The sequence below is a fragment of the Scyliorhinus torazame genome, chromosome 21, assembly GCF_047496885.1.
Source record: "Scyliorhinus torazame isolate Kashiwa2021f chromosome 21, sScyTor2.1, whole genome shotgun sequence".
Lineage (NCBI taxonomy): Eukaryota > Metazoa > Chordata > Chondrichthyes > Carcharhiniformes > Scyliorhinidae > Scyliorhinus > Scyliorhinus torazame.
In genome coordinates, this window is record NC_092727.1 from 79,470,622 (window position 1) to 79,493,787 (window position 23,166).

At 50.0% G+C, this 23,166-nt stretch overlaps 1 protein-coding gene across 1 annotated transcript in view; it reads right to left on the reverse strand.

The window, feature by feature from the left end:
• Positions 1-23,166, reverse strand: part of LOC140398366 (integrin beta-3-like) — a 229,271-nt gene that overhangs the window by 10,989 nt on the left and 195,116 nt on the right. The window contains exons 12-14 of the mRNA XM_072486981.1: positions 16,118-16,218; positions 4,815-4,934; positions 1,301-1,467 (exon numbers count right to left, since the gene is read on the reverse strand). Coding sequence (XP_072343082.1) covers positions 1,301-1,467; positions 4,815-4,934; positions 16,118-16,218 — 388 coding nt within the window. The remainder of the gene's footprint in view (positions 1-1,300; positions 1,468-4,814; positions 4,935-16,117; positions 16,219-23,166) is intronic.

Here is a 23,166-nt window from a genome sequence, read left to right on the forward strand (position 1 = left end):
AAATGTACAGCACAGGAACAGGCCCTTCGGCCCTCCAAGCCCGTGCCGACCATGCTGCCCGACTAAACTACAATCTTCTACACTTCCTGGGTCCGTATCCCTCTATTCCCATCCTATCCAGGGTCAAGATGCCCCTTAAATGTCACTATGTCCCTGCTTCCACCACCTCCTCCGGCAGCGAGTTCCAGGCACCCACTACGCTCAGTGTAAAAACATGCCTCGTACATCTACTCTAAACCTTGCCCCTCACTCCTTAAACCTATGCTCCCTAGTAATTGACCCCTCTACCCTGGGGAAAAGCCTCTGACTATCCACTCTGTCTATGCCCCTCATAATTTTGTAGACCTCTATCAGGTCGCCCCTCAACCTCTGTCGTTCCAGTGAGAACAAACCGAGTTTATTCAACCGCTCCTCATAGCTAATGCCCTCCATACCAGGCAACATTCTGGTAAATCTCTTCTGCACCCTCTCTAAAGCTTCCACATCCTTCTGGTAGTGTGGCTACCAGAATTGAACACTATACTCCAAGTGTGGCCTAACTAAGGTTCTATACAGCTGCAACATGACTTGCCAATTCTTATACTCAATGCCCCGGCCAATGAAGACAAGCATGCTGTATGCCTTCTTGACTACCTTCTCCACCTGTGTTGCCCCTTTCAGTCACCTGTGGACCTGTACACCTAGATCTCTCTGACTTTCAATACTCTTGAGGGTTCTACCATTCACTGTATATTCCTGACCTGCATTAGACCCTCCAAAATGCATTACCTCACATTTGTCCGGATTAAACTCCATCTGCCATCTCTCCGCCCAAGTCTCCAAACAATCTAAATCCTGCTGTATAAGGGGCTGGTTTAGCACACTGGGCTAAACATCTGGCTTGTAATGCAGAACCAGGCCAGCAGCGCGGGTTCAATTCCCGTACCGGCCTCCTCGAACAGGCGCCGGAATGTGGCGACTAGGCGCTTTTCACAGTTACTGCATTGAAACCTTGTGACAATAAGCGATTATTATTATTAACTATTCCTTGCAAGGATAAGAGCAGGAGTAGGCCACTAGGCTCCTCCAGCCCATTTCATTATTCAACAAGATTATGCCTGATCACCTCAATTCTATTTCCCCACACTGTTCCCATATCCCTTGATATCTTTAATATCCAGAAATCTATCGATCTCTGTCTTGAAACTCTCTGGAGGGAAGAATGACTTTGAGTTAAGCTTTTGGGTAGATTCCTACATTTTCATTTTTTTGTTCAGGGGATGTGATCCCCAAGCTCGCGGTAAATGCAACTCTTCCTTACCGTGTCCCACTTTGCCTTGGCTCGCTCCGCTTCAAACTTCGCAAACTCTTGCTTGTCATGGAGTGTGACCAACAGCTTCCAAATCAGCAGGGCCAGCAGGCCGCAGAGTAAGATTGCCGCCATCAAACACAGGACAATGAGCAGGATGTTCACTGGTGGCTGGCATACTGTGGGGAGAAAAAGGAAAGAACTTGCATTGATATAGCATCTTTCCCGACCTCTGCTTCACACTATCTACGAAACGCAAGGGAAAGGCAGGAAGAAAGGAACAGCAATAAGATCAGAGACCAGGGATAAAAACAGCAGTGAAAATAGAAATATCTCCTTCCCCCCTCACAAAAATACAGCAGGTATGAAAAAAAAGGATGTATTAAATTGCGTTTACATCAATGTACAGAGAGTAACTGATATTATTGGTGAGCAGAGAGTACAAATTGCTACAGGGATTATGAACTCGTTTTATTAATTGAGATATGGTTAAACTGGACCAGGAATGGGATTCTTAATATTCCTGGTTGCCATGACTTCAGCAATGTTTGAGAAGGAAAAAGAGGACAGGATTAATGAGGGATCTTGATAAAGTCCAAAACAGAAAGGATTTTCGAGTTGGTTCTAAGATTGAATCTTGAGTTATGGAGTGGAGGGGAAGCTGTGAAATCTTTCATTGTCTTTTAAAGAGCCTCAAAGAGTGAGGAGGAGTTGTTTATCAAATTTGCTGCAAATGTAGATGGTAATTTTGTACTCAGGCGCACAAATGGCTCAAGGTGGCAGGGCCAGATGATGAGGTGGTTAAAACCATGTAGGGTTTGATTTTACCCATTCCCCAGCCCACAGCCTTCCCCCTCCACCCAAGGCATGTTTCTGGCAGGGGGCATGTCGAATAGCCTGCTGCCTTCCCATCCACTCCCCGACCAGTTCCTCTCATACAGTGAGCACCAAAATCTGTAGTCCATCCGCATTTTGAAATGAATAATTAATGGACAATTCACTTGTTATCAACCCAGTTGACCTGAATAAATGCAGCCCACACCATGACATGGTGGTGGGCAGGAGGGAGTGGGCAGGTCGATTGTTTTAAGCAAACTACTGAACTGTTCTTTAGGGGCTGATCTGAGCTGAGTCGGGGACACCTTCATCCCCCGAAGATGTTACACCACCCCTCCCACACCCTATGATGTGCTCTTCCCTGCCTAGGCTCCAAACCCCACACCCCCGACAGTCCTCGCAATGTGGACATCACATTCCAGATAAATGTAGAGGTCATAAAACCCAGAGGAGGTTTAGCCAGGGTGTTACCAGGGATGAAGAACTTCAGTCATGAGGCGAGGCTTGAAAGTTAGGACTATTCTTTTTGGAACAAGAGACCATGAAGGGATCACCTCATTGAGCTTTGAAGAGAGGTTTTAATAGAGTAAGTTGAGAGAAAGTACTTGTAAAAGACCTTGAGGGAAGATGAGGAGCACACTTTATTTCAGCGAGATTTCAGAATCTGGAATGTCAGACCTGAAAAGTTAATGGATAATTTTGAAAGGGAGTTGGGTGAGGAACTGGAGGATGAAAAGTTAATTGTGAAAAAACAGGAACGTTGGATGGTAGACTTCTCCTCTTTCAAAGAGCAAACACAGGCATGATGGGCTGAATGGCCTCCTATTGTGCTGTGAGCTTTTGTCCCAATACACTTAAGTGTGATCACTGTTGAAACACAGGAACTATGACTCCTGTGATTAATGTAAGAAATTGGTATATGTATCTGGTGCAGTAATGTTTTTCAACGCCTTGGTTAGGGGATGTATGTATCTGCTACAGTAATATTTTTCAAAAATCCTGATTTAAAAGACAGACAGACCTTGTGGCTACAAAGGGTGCAATTAAGGTATCGTAAAAGTGAGATCATAATTTTTTTCAAGCCATGCTAATGTTTACAAGGAGAGGCCTAATGGGATTTTGGTATGACTTCTGGGGAGCAGATAATTAGAGACATTGGGCATGATTTAGCGGACTCAAGTTAAAGTCCACCTCTCTCAAAATTATAGTCATTTAGATAATAATCTGCCTTCTTGGTTTTGCTACCAAAAGTAAATAACCTCATATTTATCCACATTATACTGCATTTGCTATGCATTTGCCCACTCACAGAGCTTCTTCAAATAAAACTAATGCAACTTTGCATCCTCTTCACAGCTCAACCCCCCACCCAGCTTTGTGTCATCTGCTAATTTGGACATATCATCTAAACCATCAATCGTGAATATATTGTTAAAAGCTGGGGTTCCGGCACCGATCCCTGTGGTACCCCACTTGTCACTGCCTGTCATTTGGAAAAAGACCTGTTCATTCCTACTCTTTGTTTCCTGTCTGCCAATCAGTTTTCTATCCATCTCAATACACTACGTCCATTCCCATGCGCTTTAATTTGACACGCTAATCTCTTATGTGGGACTTTGTCGAAAGCCTTCTGAAAGTTCAAATTAACCACTTCCACTAGCCCCCTCTCACCAACTCTCCTAGTTACACCCTCAAAGAATTCCAGTAGATTTCTCCACCATAATCTCCCTTTCATAAATCCATGCTGACTCTGTCCGATTCTGTTACCGTTTTCCAAGTTCTCTGCCATTCAATCTTCTATAATGGACCTTAGGATTTTGCCAACTACTGACATCAGGCTTACTGGTCTTTCATTCCCTGTTTTCACTCTTCTTTCCTTTTAAATAATGGGGTTATAATAGCTACCTTCCAATCTGTAGGAACTGTTCCAGACTTAGTAGAATAATGGGAGATGACCATCCTTTATTTCTGGGACTATTTCCTTAAGTACTGTGAGATGCAGATTATCAGGCCCTGGGGATTTATCAGCTTACTATCCCATCAATTTCCTGAATACCATTGCTCTAATAATACAGATTTCTTTCAGTTACTCCCTCTTACTAAACCCAGTGTTCCCCAACATATCTGGTATGTTATTTATGTCCTCTTTCATGAAAACAGGACCAAAGTATATATTTAGTTGGTCAACCATTTCTTTGTTCCCATTATAAATTCCCCTGTTTCTGACTGTAAGGGTCCTACATTTGTCTTCACCAATCTTTTTCTCTTCAGATATCTGGGGTACCCTGCCATTTTGAGTTGGGATGAGGGGGTGGCTCGAGGACCCCCACTCAGGTAAGTTGGGGCATTTAGTGGGGGGGGGGGGGGAGTCAGGAGGCCGCAGTGGGGATGTCAAGAGGAGTTGAGAAATCGAGGCAGCATTTAAAAATGGTGGCCCGATCTCGTCTTGGAATGAAAGTAAGTGTGGTCTCGGCGGGGTTTTCCTTGTCGAGGGCAAAAAAGAAAAGTCTAATTTGATAGCGGGGTCGTTCTTGGTGCAAAGAGAGCTCTGCATTTTTCCCGTTAAATTGCACCCTATGTTTCCACAATACTCCCCGTTTGTACTTATTGCTAACAGAACCGAGAAAATGCAAATAAACTAACATAGAGAACAGAGGGTTCAATTATGCATGAGGAATAACTGTCAAACCTGGTTCTTTAACAACTGTCAAAACAGAATTTCCATTTGACTCTTCCTCATAACGGAAATGAACAGTACAGCCATTCTCGTCTTTATAGCTACAGATGACGCCATTGGCATTTCCTGTGTCTAGAGAGAGAGAGAGAGAGAGGCAGGACATAAATCAAATGATGTGATTCGGAATTAAATGAAAAGGCACTAAAACCTGGCAGCCACACCTCATTGGCTACTCCAGCAGGACACGGCAATGCTTATTCCATTCCCCAGAATCAATCCCTAAATAACATTGGTTGCAATCTGCCATGCGCTATCACAGTCCACTTGAAACTTGGATAGATTTTAAGCAACAGTTATCAAATTAATACTTAACATTGGTATCAAATTTGCTTTTTGAACAAAGACATTAAACAAAGTCAAATAAATGCAGTGGAAGTAACGGAGAGGAATTGATACAAGAATGCCAGGTGTTTATACAGTAACATGGGCCATAATCATTTACAGACTGCACTGATTGAATATAATGTACTGAAACCACAGAATTCTCCGGCCATTGGGTTTCTCTTTCCCCGCAGTCAGTGCACTACCGCCAGCAGGTTTCCTGGCAGCGTGGGGTGGATTCAGTGGGGAATCCCCTGGACAAGCGGCGGGAAGAGAGAATCCCACTGCCAGCGAAGGGCGCGCCACCGAGAAACACGCGGCTGAATGTAGTGCGTTGTACACATTGGACGGAATCATGCATGGAAGTGGGGGTGATTTCTGCACCGGAATGGAAGGGGGGGAGGGGGGGGGGTGCAGAACGACTGACCACGAGTGATCGTGCACTGTTCAGCTAATTAAATATGTGTCCTTAGGAAGCTCACTGAATCGCATCATGGGGGAAGTAAGAACACCAGGTTAAAGTCCAACAGGTTTATTTCGAATTCATAGCTTTCGGAGCGCTGCTCCTTCCTCAGGTGAATGAGGAGGTAGGTTCCAGAAACATATATATAGACAAAGTCAAAGATGCAAGACGATACTTTGAATGCGAGCCTTTGCAGGCCCAGACGGAGCAACTGGCGAGAAGGATAATCACAGGTTAAAGAGGTTCGAAACTGATAGCCAAGTTCCGCACACATGAGTACGGCCTCAACCGGAACCTTGGATTCATGTTGCATTACATTCACCCCCCCACCAACTGACCTGGGCTTGCAAAATCCTACCAACTGTCCTGGCTTGAGACAATTCACACCTTTTGGGAGGCATTTTACAGCCATTCCCGCTGGCGGGTACTTCTGGTCTCGCTGACGGTGAACCTCCTGCCACGGTTACCTGGCTGTGGAGGGTGCAAACAACGGGAAACTTTGTTGATAGTGGCGGAACTGCAGGATGCCGCTGCCAGCGAATAGCGGGTTGCCTCCATTGTTGAGGTGGGGGGAGGAGGGGAAAGTGGGGTAAAATCCTGCCGGTTGACTGTAATCCACAGAGCATTAAAATAAGGTATTATTAATTTGACCAGGAGCAGTCCCAGTCACACTGACCCATGAATAAATGTGAGGTGGTAGAGAGTGGGCGGCTGGCCTCGTTGGGTGGACACTGGTTATGAGTTGGTGACCAAGGTTACCAAAACTGGTGCATTCCTGATAGAGAGTGTGGAGATCCCCAAGTATGAAGGTGCTTGTGTGATGATACTGTGCCTGTGGGGGGAGGGTTTATTGGTAACATTGTGCCTATGGGGGGAGGGTTCATTGGTGACATTGTGCCTGTGGGGGAAGGGTTTATTGGTTACACTATGTCTGAGCGGGGAGGGTTTATTGGTGACATTGTGCCTGGGGGGGGAGAGCTTTTTTTTGGTGGCACTGTGCTCGTGGGGGGAGGGTTGTTTGGTGCCACTGTGCCTATGGGGGAAGGGTTCGTTGATGATACTGCGCCTGCGGGGGGAGGTTTTTTTTGGTGATACTGTGCCTATGTGGGGAGGGTTTATTGGTGATAGTACCTGTGGGGGGAGGGTTTATTGGTGATATTGTGCCCGTGGGATGTGGTAGTCACCACTGTTTGTATAATCCGTGCATTAGATGTAATACGGTAAGGCTCCTCTACTACAGGTATGGAGGTAGATCCCTGCCTGCTGGCTCCGCCTAGTAGGTGGAGTATAAATGTGTGTGCTCACCGAGCTGCTGCCATTTTGGTAGCAGCTGCAGGAGGCAACATATCTCCGCTTAATGAAGCCTCGATTACTCTCTACTCTCGTCGTAATTGATAGTGCATCAATTTATTAAGCAGAGATATTACAGTGATGGAATTACGCATCAAGCCAGATCGCCTACGGCTGAACCCTCAAACAGACAATGCCACGTCAGCCTTCGACCACTGGCTAGCTTGCTTTGAAGCCTACATCAGATCAGCGACAGAACAACCTTCAGAAGCACAGAAACTCCAGATCCTGTACTCACGAGTGAGCTCCGATATTTTTCCCCTTATCCGGGTTACGCCCAACTACACTGAGGCCATGGCGCTTCTGAAAGGTAACTACATCCGGCCGATCAACAAACTCTACTCCAGGCATCTCCTGTCCACGCGGCAACAACTCCCCGGTGAGTCATTGGACGATTTTGGTCGTGCCCTGCACATCCTGGCGAGGAACTTCGATTGCCAGGCAGTTTCGGTCATTGAACATACTGAACTCTTAATCAGGGACGCTTTCGTTACGGACCTGGGGTCGGCGTACATCCGCCAGCACCTCTTAGAAGGGGGTACGCTCGACCTCGCGGCGACCAAGCAACTCGCGCCCTCACTAACCGTAGCCTCCCGTAATGTACAATCGTACGCCCCCGGCCGCACGGCGCCCCCTTCATGGACATTGTGGGCCCCACCAGCGGCTGCCCCCAGCCAAACCCAAGCCTGCGCCGCGCGGCAGCCAGCAACCCCGGGGGGCCCAAGTGCTATTTCTGTGGGCAGACAAAGCACCCCCGGCAGTGCTGCCCGGCGTGGAGTGCAATCTGCAAGACCTGCAGGAAGAAGGGACATTTTGCTGCAGTGTGCCAGGCCCGGTCGATCGCCGCCGTATCCAGGCCCATTGTTCCTGCACCCCCCCACGTGCGACCCGTGGGCGCCGCCATTTTTGTCCCCGCAGTCCACGTGCGGCCCATGGGTGCTGCCATCTTCCCCCCATCAGTCCTCGTGCTGCCCGTGGGCACCGCCATCTTTAACGCTGCCGCCATGTGCATGCTGTGGGGGCCGCCATCTTCGGCGCCATTTTGGATGGCGCCTCAGGACCCCTGCTCTTCGGGCACCTCATCTGGCCACTCATCGCCTGCCACCGCCGCCGACCAGCCCGGGGCCTACCAACACCTGCCGCAGCTCGCCTCCATCACGCTCGACCAGTCCCGGCCGCACAACCTCGCAACCATGACGACGACGGTGAAAGTCGATGGCCACAAGACACCCTGCCTTCTCAACTCCGGGAGCATGGAGAGCTTTATCCACCCCTCTACAGCAAGGCGCTGCTCCCTCGCGGTACACCCAGTTACCCAGATAATCTCCCTGGCCTCCAGATCCCACTCCGTGGAAATCCGGGGTTACTGCATTGCCACCCTCACCGTCCAGGGCGTAGAGTTCAGCAACTTCCGGCTCTACATCCTCCCCAACCTCTGCGTTGCCCTGCTACTCGGCCTAGACTTCCAGTGCAACCTCCAAAGTCTAACTCTAAAATTCGGCGGACCCCTACCACCCCTCACCGATGCGGCCTCACGACGCTTAAGGTCGACCCACCTTCCTTGTTTGCAAACCTCACCCTGGATTGCAAACCCGTCGCCACCAGGAGCAGACGGTACAGTGCCCAGGACAGGACCTTCATCAGGTTGGAGGTCCAGCGGCTACTGTGGGAAGGCATCATTGACGCCTGCAACAGCCCCTGGAGAGCCCAAGTGGTAGTTGTAAAGACTGGGGAGAAACACAGGATGGTCATTGACTACAGTCAGACCATCAATCAGTACACGCAGCTCGACGCGTACCCCCTCCCACGCATATCTGATATGGTCAATCAGATTGCACAGTACCGGGTCTTCTCTACAGTCGACCTGAAATCTGCCTACCACCTGCTCCCAATCTGCAAGGCGGACCACCAATACACTGCGTTCGAAGCAGACGGCCACCTTTACCACTTCCTTAGGGTTTCTTTCGGCGTCATTAATGGGGTCTCGGTCTTCCAACGGGAGATGGACCGAATGGTTGACCGGTACGGACTGCGGGCCACCTTCCCGTACCTAGATAACGTCACCATCTGCGGCCACGACCAGCAGGACCACGGCACTAACCTTTTCAAATTTCTCCACACCGCCTAACTCCTGAACCTCACGTATAACAAGGAGAAGTTCAGCACCAACCGCTTAGCCACCCTTGGCTATGTTGTGCAAAATGGAGTTCTAGGGCCTGACCCCGACCGCATGCGCCCCCTCATGGAACTCCCCCTCCCCCACTGCCCCAAGGCCCTCAAACGATGCCTGGGGTTCTTCTTCTATTATGCCCAGTGGGTCCCTAATTATGCGGACAAGGCCTGCCCACTCATCCACTCCACATTTTTCCCCCTGACGGCTGAGGCCCACCAGGCTTTCAACCGTATCAAGGCTGACAGCGCCAAGGCCGTGATGCATCAGATAGGTCGAGAGTGATATTGTGCCTGTGGGGGAGGGTTTATTGGTGATATTGTGCCTGTTGGGGGAGGGTTTATTGGTGACTGTGTGCTGTGGGGGAGGGTTTATTGGTGATATTGTGCCTGTTGGGGAGGGTTTATTGGTGATTTTGTGCCTGTTGGGGGAGGGTTTATTGGTGATTTTGTGCCTGTGGGGGGAGGGTTTATTGGTGCCACAGTGCCTGTGGGGCGAGGGTTTATTGGCGATATTGTGCCTATGGGGGAGGGTTTATTAGTGATATTGTGCCTGTTGGGGGAGGTTTATTGGTGATATTGCGCCTGTGGGGGGAGGGTTTATTAGTGATATTGTGCCTGTTGGGGGAGGGTTTATTGGTGTTATTGTGCCTGTGGGGGAGGGTTTTTATAGATTCATAGAATTTACAGTGCAGAAGGAGGCCATTCGGCCCATCGAGTCTGCACCGGCTCCTGGAAAGAGCATCCTACCCAAGGTCAACACCTCCACCTTATCCCCATAACCGAAACAAACCCAGTAACCCCACCCAACACTAAGGGCAATTTTGGACACTAAGGGCAATTTATCATAGCCAATCCACCTAACCTGCACATCTTTGGACTGTGGGAGGAAACCGGAGCACCTGGAGGAAACCCACGCACACACGGGGAGGATGTGCAGACTCCGCACAGACAGTGACCCAAGCCAGAATCGAACCTGGGACCCTGGAGCTGTGAAGCAATTGTGCTAACAACAATGCTACCATGCTGCCCCTATTGGCGATATTGTGCCGATGGGGGGGGAGGGTTTATTGGTGACACAATGCCTGTGGGGGAGGGCTTATTGGTGCCACAGTGCCTGTGGGGCGAGGGTTTATTGGTGATATTGTGCCTTTGGGGGAGGGGAGGTTTATTGATGACACTGTGTCTGTGGGGGAAGGATTCATTGACGATACTGCGCCTCTAGGAGGAGGGCTTTTGGTGACACAGTGCCTGTGGGGGAGGGTTTATTGGTGACACAGTGCCTGTGGGGAAGGATTCATTGATGACACTGCGCCTCTAGGAGGAGGGCTTTTGGTGACACAGTGCCTGTGGGGGGAGGGCTTATTGGTGATATTGTGCCTGTGAGGGGAGGGTTTATTGGTGACTGTGTGCTGTGGGGGAGGGTTTATTGGTGATATTGTGCCTGTTGGGGGAGGGTTTATTGGTGATTTTGTGCCTGTTGGGGGAGGGTTTATTGGTGGTTTTGTGCCTGTGGGGGGAGGGTTTATTGGTGACACAGTGCCTGTGGGGCGAGGGTATATTGGCGATATTGTGCCTATGGGGGAGGGTTTATTAGTGATATTGTGCCTGTTGGGGGAGGGTTTATTGGCGATATTGTGCCGATGGGGGGAGGGTTTATTGGTGACACAGTGCCTGTGGGGGAGGGTTTATTAGCGATAATGTGCCTGTGGGGGGAGGATTTATTGGTGACACAGTGTCTGTGGGGGGAGGGTTTATTGGTGACACAGTGTCTGTGGGGGGAGGGTTTATTGGTGCCACAGTGCCTGTGGGGCGAGGGTTTATTGGCGATATTGTGCCTATGGGGGAGGGTTTATTAGTGATATTGTGCCTGTTGGGGAGGTTTATTGGTGATATTGCGCCTGTGGGGGGAGGGTTTATTAGTGATATTGTGCCTGTTGGGGGAGGGTTTATTGGTGATATTGTGCCTGTGGGGGAGGGTTTTTATAGATTCATAGAATTTACAGTGCAGAAGGCCATTCGGCCCATCGAGTCTGCACTGGCTCCTGGAAAGAGCATCCTACCCAAGGTCAACACCTCCACCTTATCCCCATAACCGAAACAAACCCAGTAATCCCACCCAACACTAAGGCAATTTTGGACACTAAGGGCAATTTATCATAGCCAATCCACCTAACCTGCACATCTTTGGACTGTGGGAGGAAACCGGAGCACCCGGAGGAAACCCACGCACACACGGGGAGGATGTGCAGACTCCGCACAGACAGTGACCCAAGCCAGAATCGAACCTGGGACCCTGGAGCTGTGAAGCAATTGTGCTAACAACAATGCTACCGTGCTGCCCCTATTGGCGATATTGTGCCGATTGGGGGGGGGGAGGGTTTATTGGTGACACAATGCCTGTGGGGGAGGGTTTATTGGTGCCACAGTGCCTGTGGGGCGAGAGTTTATTTGTGATATTGTGCCTTTGGGGGAGGGGAGGTTTATTGATGACACTGTGTCTGTGGGGGAAGGATTCATTGATGATACTGCGCCTCTAGGAGGAGGGCTTTTGGTGACACAGTGCCTGTGGGGGGAGGGTTTATTGGTGACACAGTGCCTGTGGGGAAGGATTCATTGATGACACTGCGCCTCTAGGAGGAGGGCTTTTGGTGACACAGTGCCTGTGGGGGGAGGGCTTATTGGTGATACTGTGCCTGTGAGGGGAGGGTTTATTGGTGACAGTGCCTGTGGGGGGAGTGTTTATTGGTGGCAGTGCCTGTGGGGGGAGGGTTTATTGGTGATATTGTGCCTGTTGGGGGAGGGTTTATTGATGACACTGTGCCTGTGGGGGAAGGGTTCGTTGGTGATACTGCGCCTATGGGGGTAGGGTTTGATTTGTTATGTTGTTGGTGTAACATAAGCGGCTTCCTTGTGGTGCACTTGACAAAGGAAGGTTCAGACGTGGAGATAACTTCAACACGTTTATTAAACTATTTACACTTCTATTACTCTGGTTCGACACTACTGCTATAGCTACCCAGACTGACTAACCAGCTGCTGCAATCCCCGTGGTGGGTGTAATATTGAATCAACCCTGTGTCTGTACTCACTGATTGTCTCCACTGGAAAGAGGCAGATCATGTGTGTGGTGTCCTTTATATATCGGTTGGTGTAATGCGGTCGTGTCACCTCCTTGTGTATCGTGATTGTCCATTGGTCGTCTCCTATCTAACTGATCTATTGGCTGAGTGTGTGTGTGATGTTTCTGGTGCTCCCTCTGGTGTCTAGCTAGCCTACATGTATTTACATTGATGCACATCACCACATCCCCCCTTTTTTATATGTTCATATTTTCTGTACACTTTAAGAAAATTGAACAAAGAACAGGTAGATAAGGTAAGGTATATACAAGTCATGGGAACAGTGATTAAACAATAAGTCCAAATCATTTGTGTGAGTCCATAAACCATCAATCATCATGGTCAAATGTCTCTCTTGGTTATGAACGCCATCAACGTCCCTGTGCCACAGGAACCAAGAAGTGGTCAAATCACTTTGCTGTCTGATTTGGAGTCTTTTTCTTTTTTCGATGTTTGTGATGTTGCTGTCGGATGGCATCTTGTAGCTGATAAGGTGTTGACATTGAAGAGGTACCATCAACAGTCATGGTCATGGATGTGCCATATGTTGAAGTTGGATAAGACTGTACATATTGGTTCTGGCCACGTGCTGTGCTGGAAGGGTGATCCTGCTGAGAACCGTTGAAGCTTGTCGAATTGGAAACAGAATTGCTGCTCGCATAAATACCTGGTGATGGTGTGAAACTAGAACCTTGCATCTGATAGGAATATGCCACATGGCCACGCTGGGGTGCAGCAAATCCTGGACTGTAACTAAGGCATCCAGTCTGTAGTGCAGATTGCACTTGCGGTAGTCCTCCTTCGGTCTTGATTCCATTAGTGGGCAATCTGTAGTGCTGGCCTATTTGAGAATATGCTGCATAGACTGCTGGCTGCTGCATGCCTGAATACTGGGTTTGTCCAGCATCAGCTGTCATTGGCTGCACTGCTGGTGTGGAAAAAATGTGTGTATATTGCTGTGGTGAATATTGGTGTATTCCTCTTGGACTATAGCCGCTGCTTGTTATTACTGGCCCAGTGTAATTGTTAAGTGATCCATCTCCTGTCGTTGTGGCATCTGCTGTCACGCTGAGCGTGCCATCACTGAGGTTGCGGCACTCCCTGTCTGGAGTAAAGTCCGGCTTACGTGAATCAGAGTCGGCGTTTGGTTGCTCCCCATCTGGAGTCTGGTCTGTTTTAACTGAGTCAGTGTTGGTTTGTTGATGCTCCCCGTCCGGAGTCTTAGCAGGTTCACTGGAGTCAGCTGAGATTTCTTGAAGCTGCACGTCTGGAATCGGAATATGCAGGAATGCATTGACTTGTGGAGAGGTTTGAGCGAATGAGGGTGGAAGTATCGTGGTGTCACCGGAGTCACTAGTGGTCTCACAGTGATCGTCGAGTGCCTCTGTACACATTAGCTGAGGTCTGTGACTTTGCATATCTTGCATGGGAAGTGGGATGCTGTCGTCAGTCATCTCACATACTGTGGGTAGAGCCTCAGTAGCTGCTTGTTGTTCACTTGGGTTGGGTAAATTGTCAGAGTCTTTATCTGGTGGCGCAAACAATGTGGGTGGACTGTCATTGTCTTGCTGTTGTCCCTGGACTGTCATTGTCGCTTTGTTCTTCACTGTAGCATGATAGACCTGTAGCATGGTCGTCCTGCTGTGCACTGGAGCGTGGTAGACTGTCGTAGTCTTCCTGCTGTTTACTTGAGCATGGCAGACTTGCATCATCTGCCAATAGTTAGTCAGACGAGGTTGCTAGACCCTCGTGGTCTTGCTCCTGCAAGGGCTGCGCGTCGGAGTCTTGAGGTGCTTCTGTTGTGGAGGCTGTCCACAAGCTCGCTGCGGAGGCTTGTGACACTGGAGTCACTTCTTGTTCATGCAAGGACTGGGGTGTGGAGTCTTGCATGTCTTCTTTCGTAGAGTCGGGAACCCTGAGCTGTGCGTGGACCACTCTTTGTGTGGCAGCAGGCCGCTCTCTGTGGGCTTGTACCGCCCTCTGTCTCTAAGTTTCAGGCTGCAGCATCAACCTGCGCTCACGAGTCGGGATGTCATATCTGCTGGGCTGAAGATCCTCAAATCCGAAGAACGAATCCGCGTCTGCGTCAGATTCAATATGGGGGTCGCCAATGTGCAAAACGTCTAGTTGCAGTTCGAATTTGGTACTGGGGTAGTCTCCCAAGGTGAAAGGTTCGTCCGAGTCGTAGTCTTCTATGACCATATCATCACTGTTTGCGTCGGAGCTGCCATTGGGCTCGCGAGGTCCAGAGAAAATGTAACGGTCGGTATTGAAGTATTCAGGGTCGGAATCATCGGTTTGGGCATAGATAACTGCTTGTTGCAGGGTTCTTCAGAGGTTTATTTTATTTCCTGGTTCAATTTGAGGCATTGTGCTTGCATTCCAGGTGAAGGAAGGTTGTTTTACAGCTTTAAAAGATTTTTTGTATGATTTGGGATGTTTCTCCTTTAAATGGGCGTGGTCCTGGGCCTCTGACGTCATGACACGCGTGATGTAGCGCCTAGGAAGCGATTGCGCATGTGCAGATCGCTGTTCCATTACATCGGGCCGTTTTCGTTATTGCGCACGCATGGCTTTTCGCGCATGCGCAAACGACATTCCGTTCTGCGCGCTTCTCACGCAACTGCGCAAGTGCAGACCCTTTAGAAAGATGGCCACCGACCAAAATTGTTCTCTGCTCTGGGATTTGGGCCTCAAGGTGAGTACTGGTGCTTCTCTTACCTTTTCTTGCTGGTTGGAGTTTATTTTCCTCACAGTATTTGCCGAATTTGTCCAGGACTGCCTGGAAGTCGCTCCTGTTTTGCCCTTTGGAGAACTTGAATTTTTAAAAGATCTCTTCTGTTCTGGCACCGGCGATGGTGAGGAGAAGCTCTGTTTTTTCAGGATCGGCCAATTCTTCTAGTTCGGCTGCCACCAGGAAGATTTCAAACTTTTGCCGGAATGCCCGCCAGTTTTGGCGGAGATCGCCGTGGCACTGGAGCTGCTGCAGAACTGGGATCTCGAACATCTTGCCTGGGTATTATTGCTGGTTGTCACTGTACGCTGAGGTATGGCTATATGGATTGAAACAGTTCACTTCTGGTACCATGATTTGTTAGGTTGTATGTGTAACATAAGTGGCTTCCTTGTGGTGCACTTGCCAAAGGAAGGTTCAGACGTGGAGATAACTTCAACACGTTTATTAAACTATTTACACTTCTATTACTCTGGTTCGACACTACTGCTAATCCTACTATAGCTACCCAGACTGACTAACCAGTTGCTGCAATCCACGTGGTGGGTGTAATATTGAATCAACCCTGTGTCTGTACTCACTGACTGTTTCCACTGGAAAGAGGCAGATCATGTGTGTGGTATCCTTTATATATGGGTTGGTGTAATGCCACCCTGTGGTCGTGTCACCTCCTTGTGTATCGTGATTGTCCATTGGTCATCTCCTATCTAACTGTTCTATTGGTTGAGTGTCTGTGTGTGTGTGTTTCTGGTACTCCCTCTAGTGTCTAGCTAGCCTACATGTATTTACATTGATGCACATCACCACAGCATTCATTGATGATACTAAACCTGAGGGGGAGGGTATTTTGGTGACACTGTGTCAATGGGGGGCGGGTTTGTTGATGATACTGCGCTTGTGGGGAGGGTTTATTGGTGACACTGTGCCTGTGGAGGGAGGGTTTTTGGTGATATTGTGCCTGTGGGGGGAGGGTTTATTGGTGACACTGTGCCTGTAGGGGGAAGGTGCTGTGCCCAGGAGGGGTCATGTCCTGATTAGACAACCAATAAGCAGGACTGCTGGTAGCTTAACTTGCCACATCAATGTGTAAACTCACCCAGATCCTCCACCTGTCGAATCTCATCTGTGCACACCTTGTGGCATGTGCCGTTCTTCTTCAGCTCCCCAGTATCAAACACCTTACACCTGACACAGTCACTGTGGGAAAAGGGGAGGGGAGGGGGAAGAGATTGAACAAAATATGAGAATTTACACCTCTGTGAAACCCAAATCGTTCATTTTGAAATTGTTCTCCAAGGTTCTCCCCTCCCTCTCGTGGCCCTCACTAATGCTGGCCTTCAGGTTATGTATATAGGGTTGTTGTATATAGGTTACATAGATACATAGGTACATAGAAAATAGGAGCAGGAGGAGGCCTTTTGGCCCTTCGAGCCTGCTCCGCCATTCATCACGATCATGGCTGATCATCCAATTCAATAGCCTAATCCTGCTTTCTCCCCATAGCCTTTGGATTCCATTCTCCCCAAGTGCTATATCCAGCCGTCTCTTGAATATATTCAAAGTTTTAGCATCAACTACTTCCTGTGGTAATGAATTCCACAGGCTCACCACTCTTTGTGTGAAGAAATGTCTCCTTATCTCTGTCCAAAATGGTTCACCCTGAATCCTCAGGCTGTGACCCCTAGTTCTGGACACACCCATCATTGGTAACATCTTCCCTGCATCTACCCTGTCTAGTCCTGTTAGAATTTTATAACTTTCTATGAGATCCCTCCTCATTCTTCTGAACTCCAGCAAGAACAATCCCAACCTAGTCAATCTTTCCTCATATGACAGTCCCACCATCCCTGGAATCAGTCTGGTAAACCTTCGCTGCACTCCCTCGAGAGCAAGAACATCCTTCCTCAGAGAAGGAGACCAAAAGCTGCACACAATACTCCAAGTGTGGCCTCATCAAGGCCCTGTACAATGCAGCAACACATCCCTGTTTCTATACTCAAAACCTCTTGCAATGAAGGCGAACATACCATTAACCTTCTCTACCGCCTGCTGCACCTGCATGCTTACCTTCAGTGAATGGTGCACAAGGACACCCAGGTCCTGCTGCACACTCCCCTCTCCCAATTTATAACCATTCAGGTAGTAATCTGCCTTCCTGTTTTTGCTTCCAAAATGAATAACCTCACACTTATCCAAATTATACTGCATCTGCTATTGGTTTGCCCACTCGCCCAACCTGCCCAGATCATCCTGTAGGATCCCTGTATCCTCGTCACAATTCACCCTCCCACCTAATTTGGTATCATCTGCAAACTTTGAGATGGTACATTTTGTTCCCTTATCCAAATCATTAATATATATTGTGAATAGCTGGGGTCCCAGAACCGATCCCTGTGGTACCTCACTAATTACTGTCTGCCAATTTGAAAAGCACCCATTAAACCCTCCTCTTTGTTTCCTCTCTGCCAACCAGTTTTCGATCCACCTCAATACATTTCCCCAATCCCATGCGCTTTAATTTTAATAAGATAATCTCTTATGCGGGACTTTGCCAAACGCCTTCTGAAAGTCCAAATATACCACATCGACTGGCTCCCCCTTGTCAACTGTACTGGTTACCTCTTCAAAGAATTCCAACAGATTTGTCAAGCATGATTTTCCCTCATAAATCCATGCTGACTCTGACTGATCCTGCCCCTGCTTTCTAAATGTTCCGCTATAAAGTCCTTGATAATGGATTCAAGTATTTTCCCCTCTACTGATGTTATACTTACTGGTCTATAATTCCCTGCTTTCTCTCTACCTCCCTTTTTGAATATCGGAGTGACATGAGCTACCCTCCAATCTGCAGGGACAGTTCCAGAGTCTATAGAATCCCGGAAGATGACCACCAATGCATCCACTATTTTCAGAGCCACCTCCTTAAGCACTCTGGGATGCAGATTCTCAGGCCCTGGGGATTTATCCGCCTTCAATCCCATCAGTTTTCCCAGCACCATTTCTGTACCAATGTTGATCTCCCTCATTTCTTCCCTCTCACTACACCTTTCATTCTCCAACATTTCTGGGATCTGATTTGTGTCCTCATTTGTGAAGACAGAACCAAAGTATGTATTCAATTGCTCAGCCATTTCTTTGTCCCTTATTATGCATTCCCCTGTTTCTGTCTGTAGGGGGCCTATATTTCTCTTTACCAATCTCTTTCTCTTCACAGATCTGTAGAAACTCTTAGTATCAGACTTTATGTTCCCTGCAAGCTTCCTTTCGTACTGTACTTTCCCCTTCACAATCAATCCCTTTGTCCTTCTTTGCTGAATTCTAAACTGCTCCCAATCCTCAGACCTATTAATTTTCTTGGCCAATCTGTATGCTTCTTCCTTGTATCTCTTTGTAAGCCATGGATTGGCCCTCTTACCTCCTTTGCTTTTGTGCCAGACAGGAATGAACAGTTGCTGTAGTTCCTCCATGTGTTCCTTGAATGTTTGCCATTGTCTATTCATTGTCATCCCTTTAAGTAACTCTCCCCAATCTATCAAGGCCAACTCACGCCTCATATCCTACTGGTTCCCTTTATTAAGATTCAGCACCCTAGTCTCCGAATCAACTACTTCACTCTCCATCTTGATAAAATATTCTATCATGTTATGTTCGCTCATCCCCAAGGGATTTCGTACAACCAGATTGGCAATAATTCCCTTCTCATTACACACTACCCAGTCTAAGGTGGCCTGCTCTCTAGTTGGTCCCTCCATATAGTGGTCAAGAAAACCATCCCGTATACACTCCAGGAATTCCTCCTCTACGACATTGTGGCTAATTTGATTTGCCCCGTCTATGTGAAGATTAAAATCACCCATGATCACCGATATTCCATTTAAAAAAATATATATATTTATTAAAGTTTTTTAACACAATTTTTCACCCGTACAAACAATAAACCCCCCCCCCCCCCACCCCCGTAACAAAATAAATCGCACAGAGCAAGATATATACATGGTGAAATGATATGTTACATAGCTTTGTACACTGGCTCTCTCCCACACGTGCCAGTTTCCCCAATCCTTCATGTTATCTCTTGCTCATCCACCCTCCCAGGAAAGCCCCCATTCCCCCCCACCCCCCCCTAGGCTGCTGCTGCTGCTGACCGACCTTCCTCTAACGCTCCGCGAGATAGTCTAGGAACGGTTGCCACCGCCTGTAGAACCCCTGCGCAGACCCTCTCAAGGCGAACTTAATCCTCTCCAGCTTTATGAACTCAGCCATGTCGTTTATCCAGGCCTCCACGCTGGGGGGCTTCGCCTCTTTCCATATGAGCAAGATCCTTCGCCGGGCTACTAGGGACGCAAAGGCCAGAATGCCGGTCTCTTTCGCCTCCTGCACTCCCTGCTCACCCACCACTCCAAATATTGCTAGCCCCCAGCTTGGCTTGACCCAGACTTTCACCACCTGAGATATTGCTCCCGCCACTCCTCTCCACAGCCCCTCCAGTGCCGGGCATGACCAAAACATATGGACATGGTTCGCCGGGCTCCCTGAGCACCTTCCACATCTGTCCTCTACCCCAAAGAACCTACTCAACCTCGCCCCCGTCAAGTGCGCTCTGTGAACCACCTTAAATTGTATCAGGCTGAGCCTGGCACACGAGGAGGAGGAGTTAACCCTACCCAGGGCATCAACCCACAGACCTTCCTCAATCTCCTCCCCCAGCTCCTCCTCCCATTTACCCTTCAGCTCTTCTACCAGCGCTTCCCCCTCTTCTTCCATCTCCTGGTATATTGTCGACACCTTGCCCTCCCCGACCCATACACCCGAGATCACCCTGTCTTGAAATTTGTGCCGGGAGCAACGGGAATTCCCTCACCTGTCGCCTCACAAACGCCCTCACCTGCATATATCTAAAAGCATTTCCCGGGGGTATCTCAAACTTCTCCTCCAGTGCCCCTAGGCTCGCAAACGTCCCGTCAATGAACAGGTCCCCCATTCTTCCAATCCCCGCCCGATGCCAGCTCTGAAACCCCCGTCCATCCTCCCCGGGATAAGCCGGTGGTTACCCCTGACCGGGGACCACACCGATGCTCCCATTGCACCCCGGTGCCGTCTCCACTGGCCCCAGATCCTTAGCGTTGCCGCCACCATCGGGCTCGTGGTATACTTTGACGGCGAGAGCGGCAGCGATGCCGTCACCAACGCCCCCAGGCTCGTTCCTTTACAGGACGCCATCTCTATCCTCTTCCATGCCGCCCCCTCTCCCTCCATCACCCACTTGCGGATCATCGCCACATTTGCTGCCCAGTAGTAGCTCCCCAGGTTTGGCAGCCCCAACCCTCCTCGGTCCCTACTGCATTCCAGGAACCCTCTCCTTACCCTCGGGGTCCTATTCGCCCACACAAACCCCATAATACTCCTACCTACTCTCTTAAAAAAGGCCTTGGTGATCACGATGGGAAGGCACTGAAACACAAACAGAAACCTCGGAAGGACCACCATTTTGACCGACTGCACTCTACCCGCTAGCGAGAGCGGTAACATGTCTCATCTTTTGAAGTCCTCCTCCATTTGCTCCACCAACCTCGTCAGATTCAGTTTATGTAGGGCCCCCCAACTCCTGGCTATCTGGATCCCCAGGTACCGAAAGCTCCCCTCCGCCCTCCTCAGCGGTAGATCCCCTATCCCCTTTTCTTGGTCCCCTGCCTGTAGTACAAAACGCTCACTCTTCCCAACATTGGGCTTATAGACTGAAAACTCCCCAAACTCCCTGAGAGTCTGCATGACCTCCACCATCCCCTCCATTGCATCCGCCACATACAGCAACAGGTCATCTGCATAAAGCGACACCCGATGCTCTTCTCCCCCTCGGACCACCCCCCTCCATTTCCTAGACTCCCTCAATGACATGGCCAAGTGTTCGATCGCCAATGCGAACAACAGGGGGGACAGGGGGCACCGCTGCCTCGTCCCTCGGTACAGTCGAAAGTACTCCGAGCTCCGCCGGTTCGTCACTACACTCGCCACCGGGGCTCTGTAAAGGAGCTTAACCCAAATGATAAACCCTCTCCCGACCCCAAACCTACGCAGCACCTCCCAGAGGTACTCCCACTCTACTCGGTCAAAGGCCTTCTCCGCGTCCATAGCTGCCACTATCTCCGCCTCTCCCTCCTCCGATGGCATCATTATCACGTTTAAGAGCTGCAGCACATTGGTGTTTAATTGCCTGTCCTTTACAAATCCCGTCTGGTCCTCGTGGATCACCCCCGGGACACAGTCCTCGATCCTCGTGGCCAGCACTTTTGCCAGCAACTTAGCATCCACATTGAGGAGCGAGATCGGCCTGTACGATCCACATTGCAGTGGGTCCTTGTCCCGCTTTAGGATCAAAGAAATCGTCGCTTCCGACATTGTCGGGGGCAGGGTCCCCTCCTCTCTTGCCTCATTCAAGGTCCTCACTAATAGCGGGGCCAGCAGGTCTACGTACTTCCTGTAGAACTCCACCGGGAACCAGTCCGGTCCCGGGGCCTTCCCCGCCTGCATGCTCCCCAAACCCTTGCTCAGCTCCTCCAACCCACTTGGTGCCCCCAAACCAGCCATCGCTTGCTCCTCCACCCTCGGGAATCTCAGTTGGTCTAGGAATCATCTCATCCCCTCTTCCCCCGCTGGGGGCTGGGGTCTGTACAGCTCTTCATAGAAGGCCTTGAATTCCTCGTTTATTTTCGTCGCACTCCGCACCGTGGCTCCCCTTTCATCCTTGACTCCCCCTATTTCCCTCGCTGCCATCCTCTTACGGAGCTGGTGTGCCAGCATCCGACTAGCCTTTTCCCCATACTCGTAGGTCGCCCCCTGCGCCTTCCTCCACTGTGCCTCTGCCTTCCCTGTCGTCAACAGATCAAACTCCGTCTGGAGCCGTCGTCTTTCCCCAAGTAATCTCTCCTCAGGGGCCTCTGCGTATCTCCTGCCCACTCTTAAAATCTCCCCCACTAACCTCTCCCTTTCCAAGCCCTCTGTCTTCTCCCTGTGAACCCTGATGGAGATTAGCTCTCCCCTGATCACCGCCTTCAACGCCTCCCATACCACCCCCACCCGCACCTCCCCGTTGTCGTTGGCCTCCAAGTACCTTTCGATGCACCCCCTCACCTTCCCACACACCACCTCATCTGCCAGCAGTCCCACATCCAGCCGCCACAGCGGGCGTTGGTCCCTCTCCTCTCCCAGCTCCAGTTCCATCCAGTGCGGGGCGTGATCCGAAATGGCTATGGCCGAATACTCCGTCCCCGTCACCCTCGGGATGGGTCCAACACTGTATTGAAGTCCCCACCCATGATCAGGCCTCCTACCTCCAGGTCCGGAATGCGCCCCAACATGCGCTTCATGAATCCAGCATCATCCCAGTTCGAGGCGTATACATTTACCAACACCACCCACGTCCCCTGCAACCTACCGCTCACCATCACATATTGCCCTCCATTATCCACTACGATAGTCTTGGCCTCAAATGACGCCCGCTTCGCCACCAATATTGCCACCCCTCTATTCTTCGCATCCAGCCCCGAATGGAATACCTGTCCTACCCATCCCTTTCTTAACCTAACCTGGTCCGCCACCTTCAGATGTGTCTCTCGGAGCGTGACCACGTCTGCCTTCAGTCCATTTAAGTGCGCGAACACTCGGGCCCTCTTCACCGGCCCGTTCAGGCCCCTCACGTTCCACATTATCAGCCGGATTGGAGGGGCTCTCACCCCACTCCCTCCCCCCCCCCCCCCCCCCCCGCCGACAGGCCATCTCCTTTTCTAGGCCAGTCCCGTGTCCGCGCCACCCTCACCCTCCAGTCCCCCAGCCGGGGAACCCCCTAACCCCCTCCCCCCCGCTAGACCCCTGTCTAGCTTTTTTGCTCCCCCCCATATCACTCCCGTAAGTCAGCTGACACCTGCTGACCCCGGCTTCCCCCGCCATCCCATTGACCTCCCCGTGTGGGTGTGTCCCAATCAGTATGCGTTCCTCCATTCCCCTTCCCGCCTTTCTTCCCTAGCGCGGGAAGAACCCCGCGCTTTTCAAAGCCTCTCCCCCAGCCCATGTAACATTTGCTGCGCGTGATTGACCCCCTATATACAACAACCATCACACAGCAAACCTCAAACCTCAAACATCCCCCCC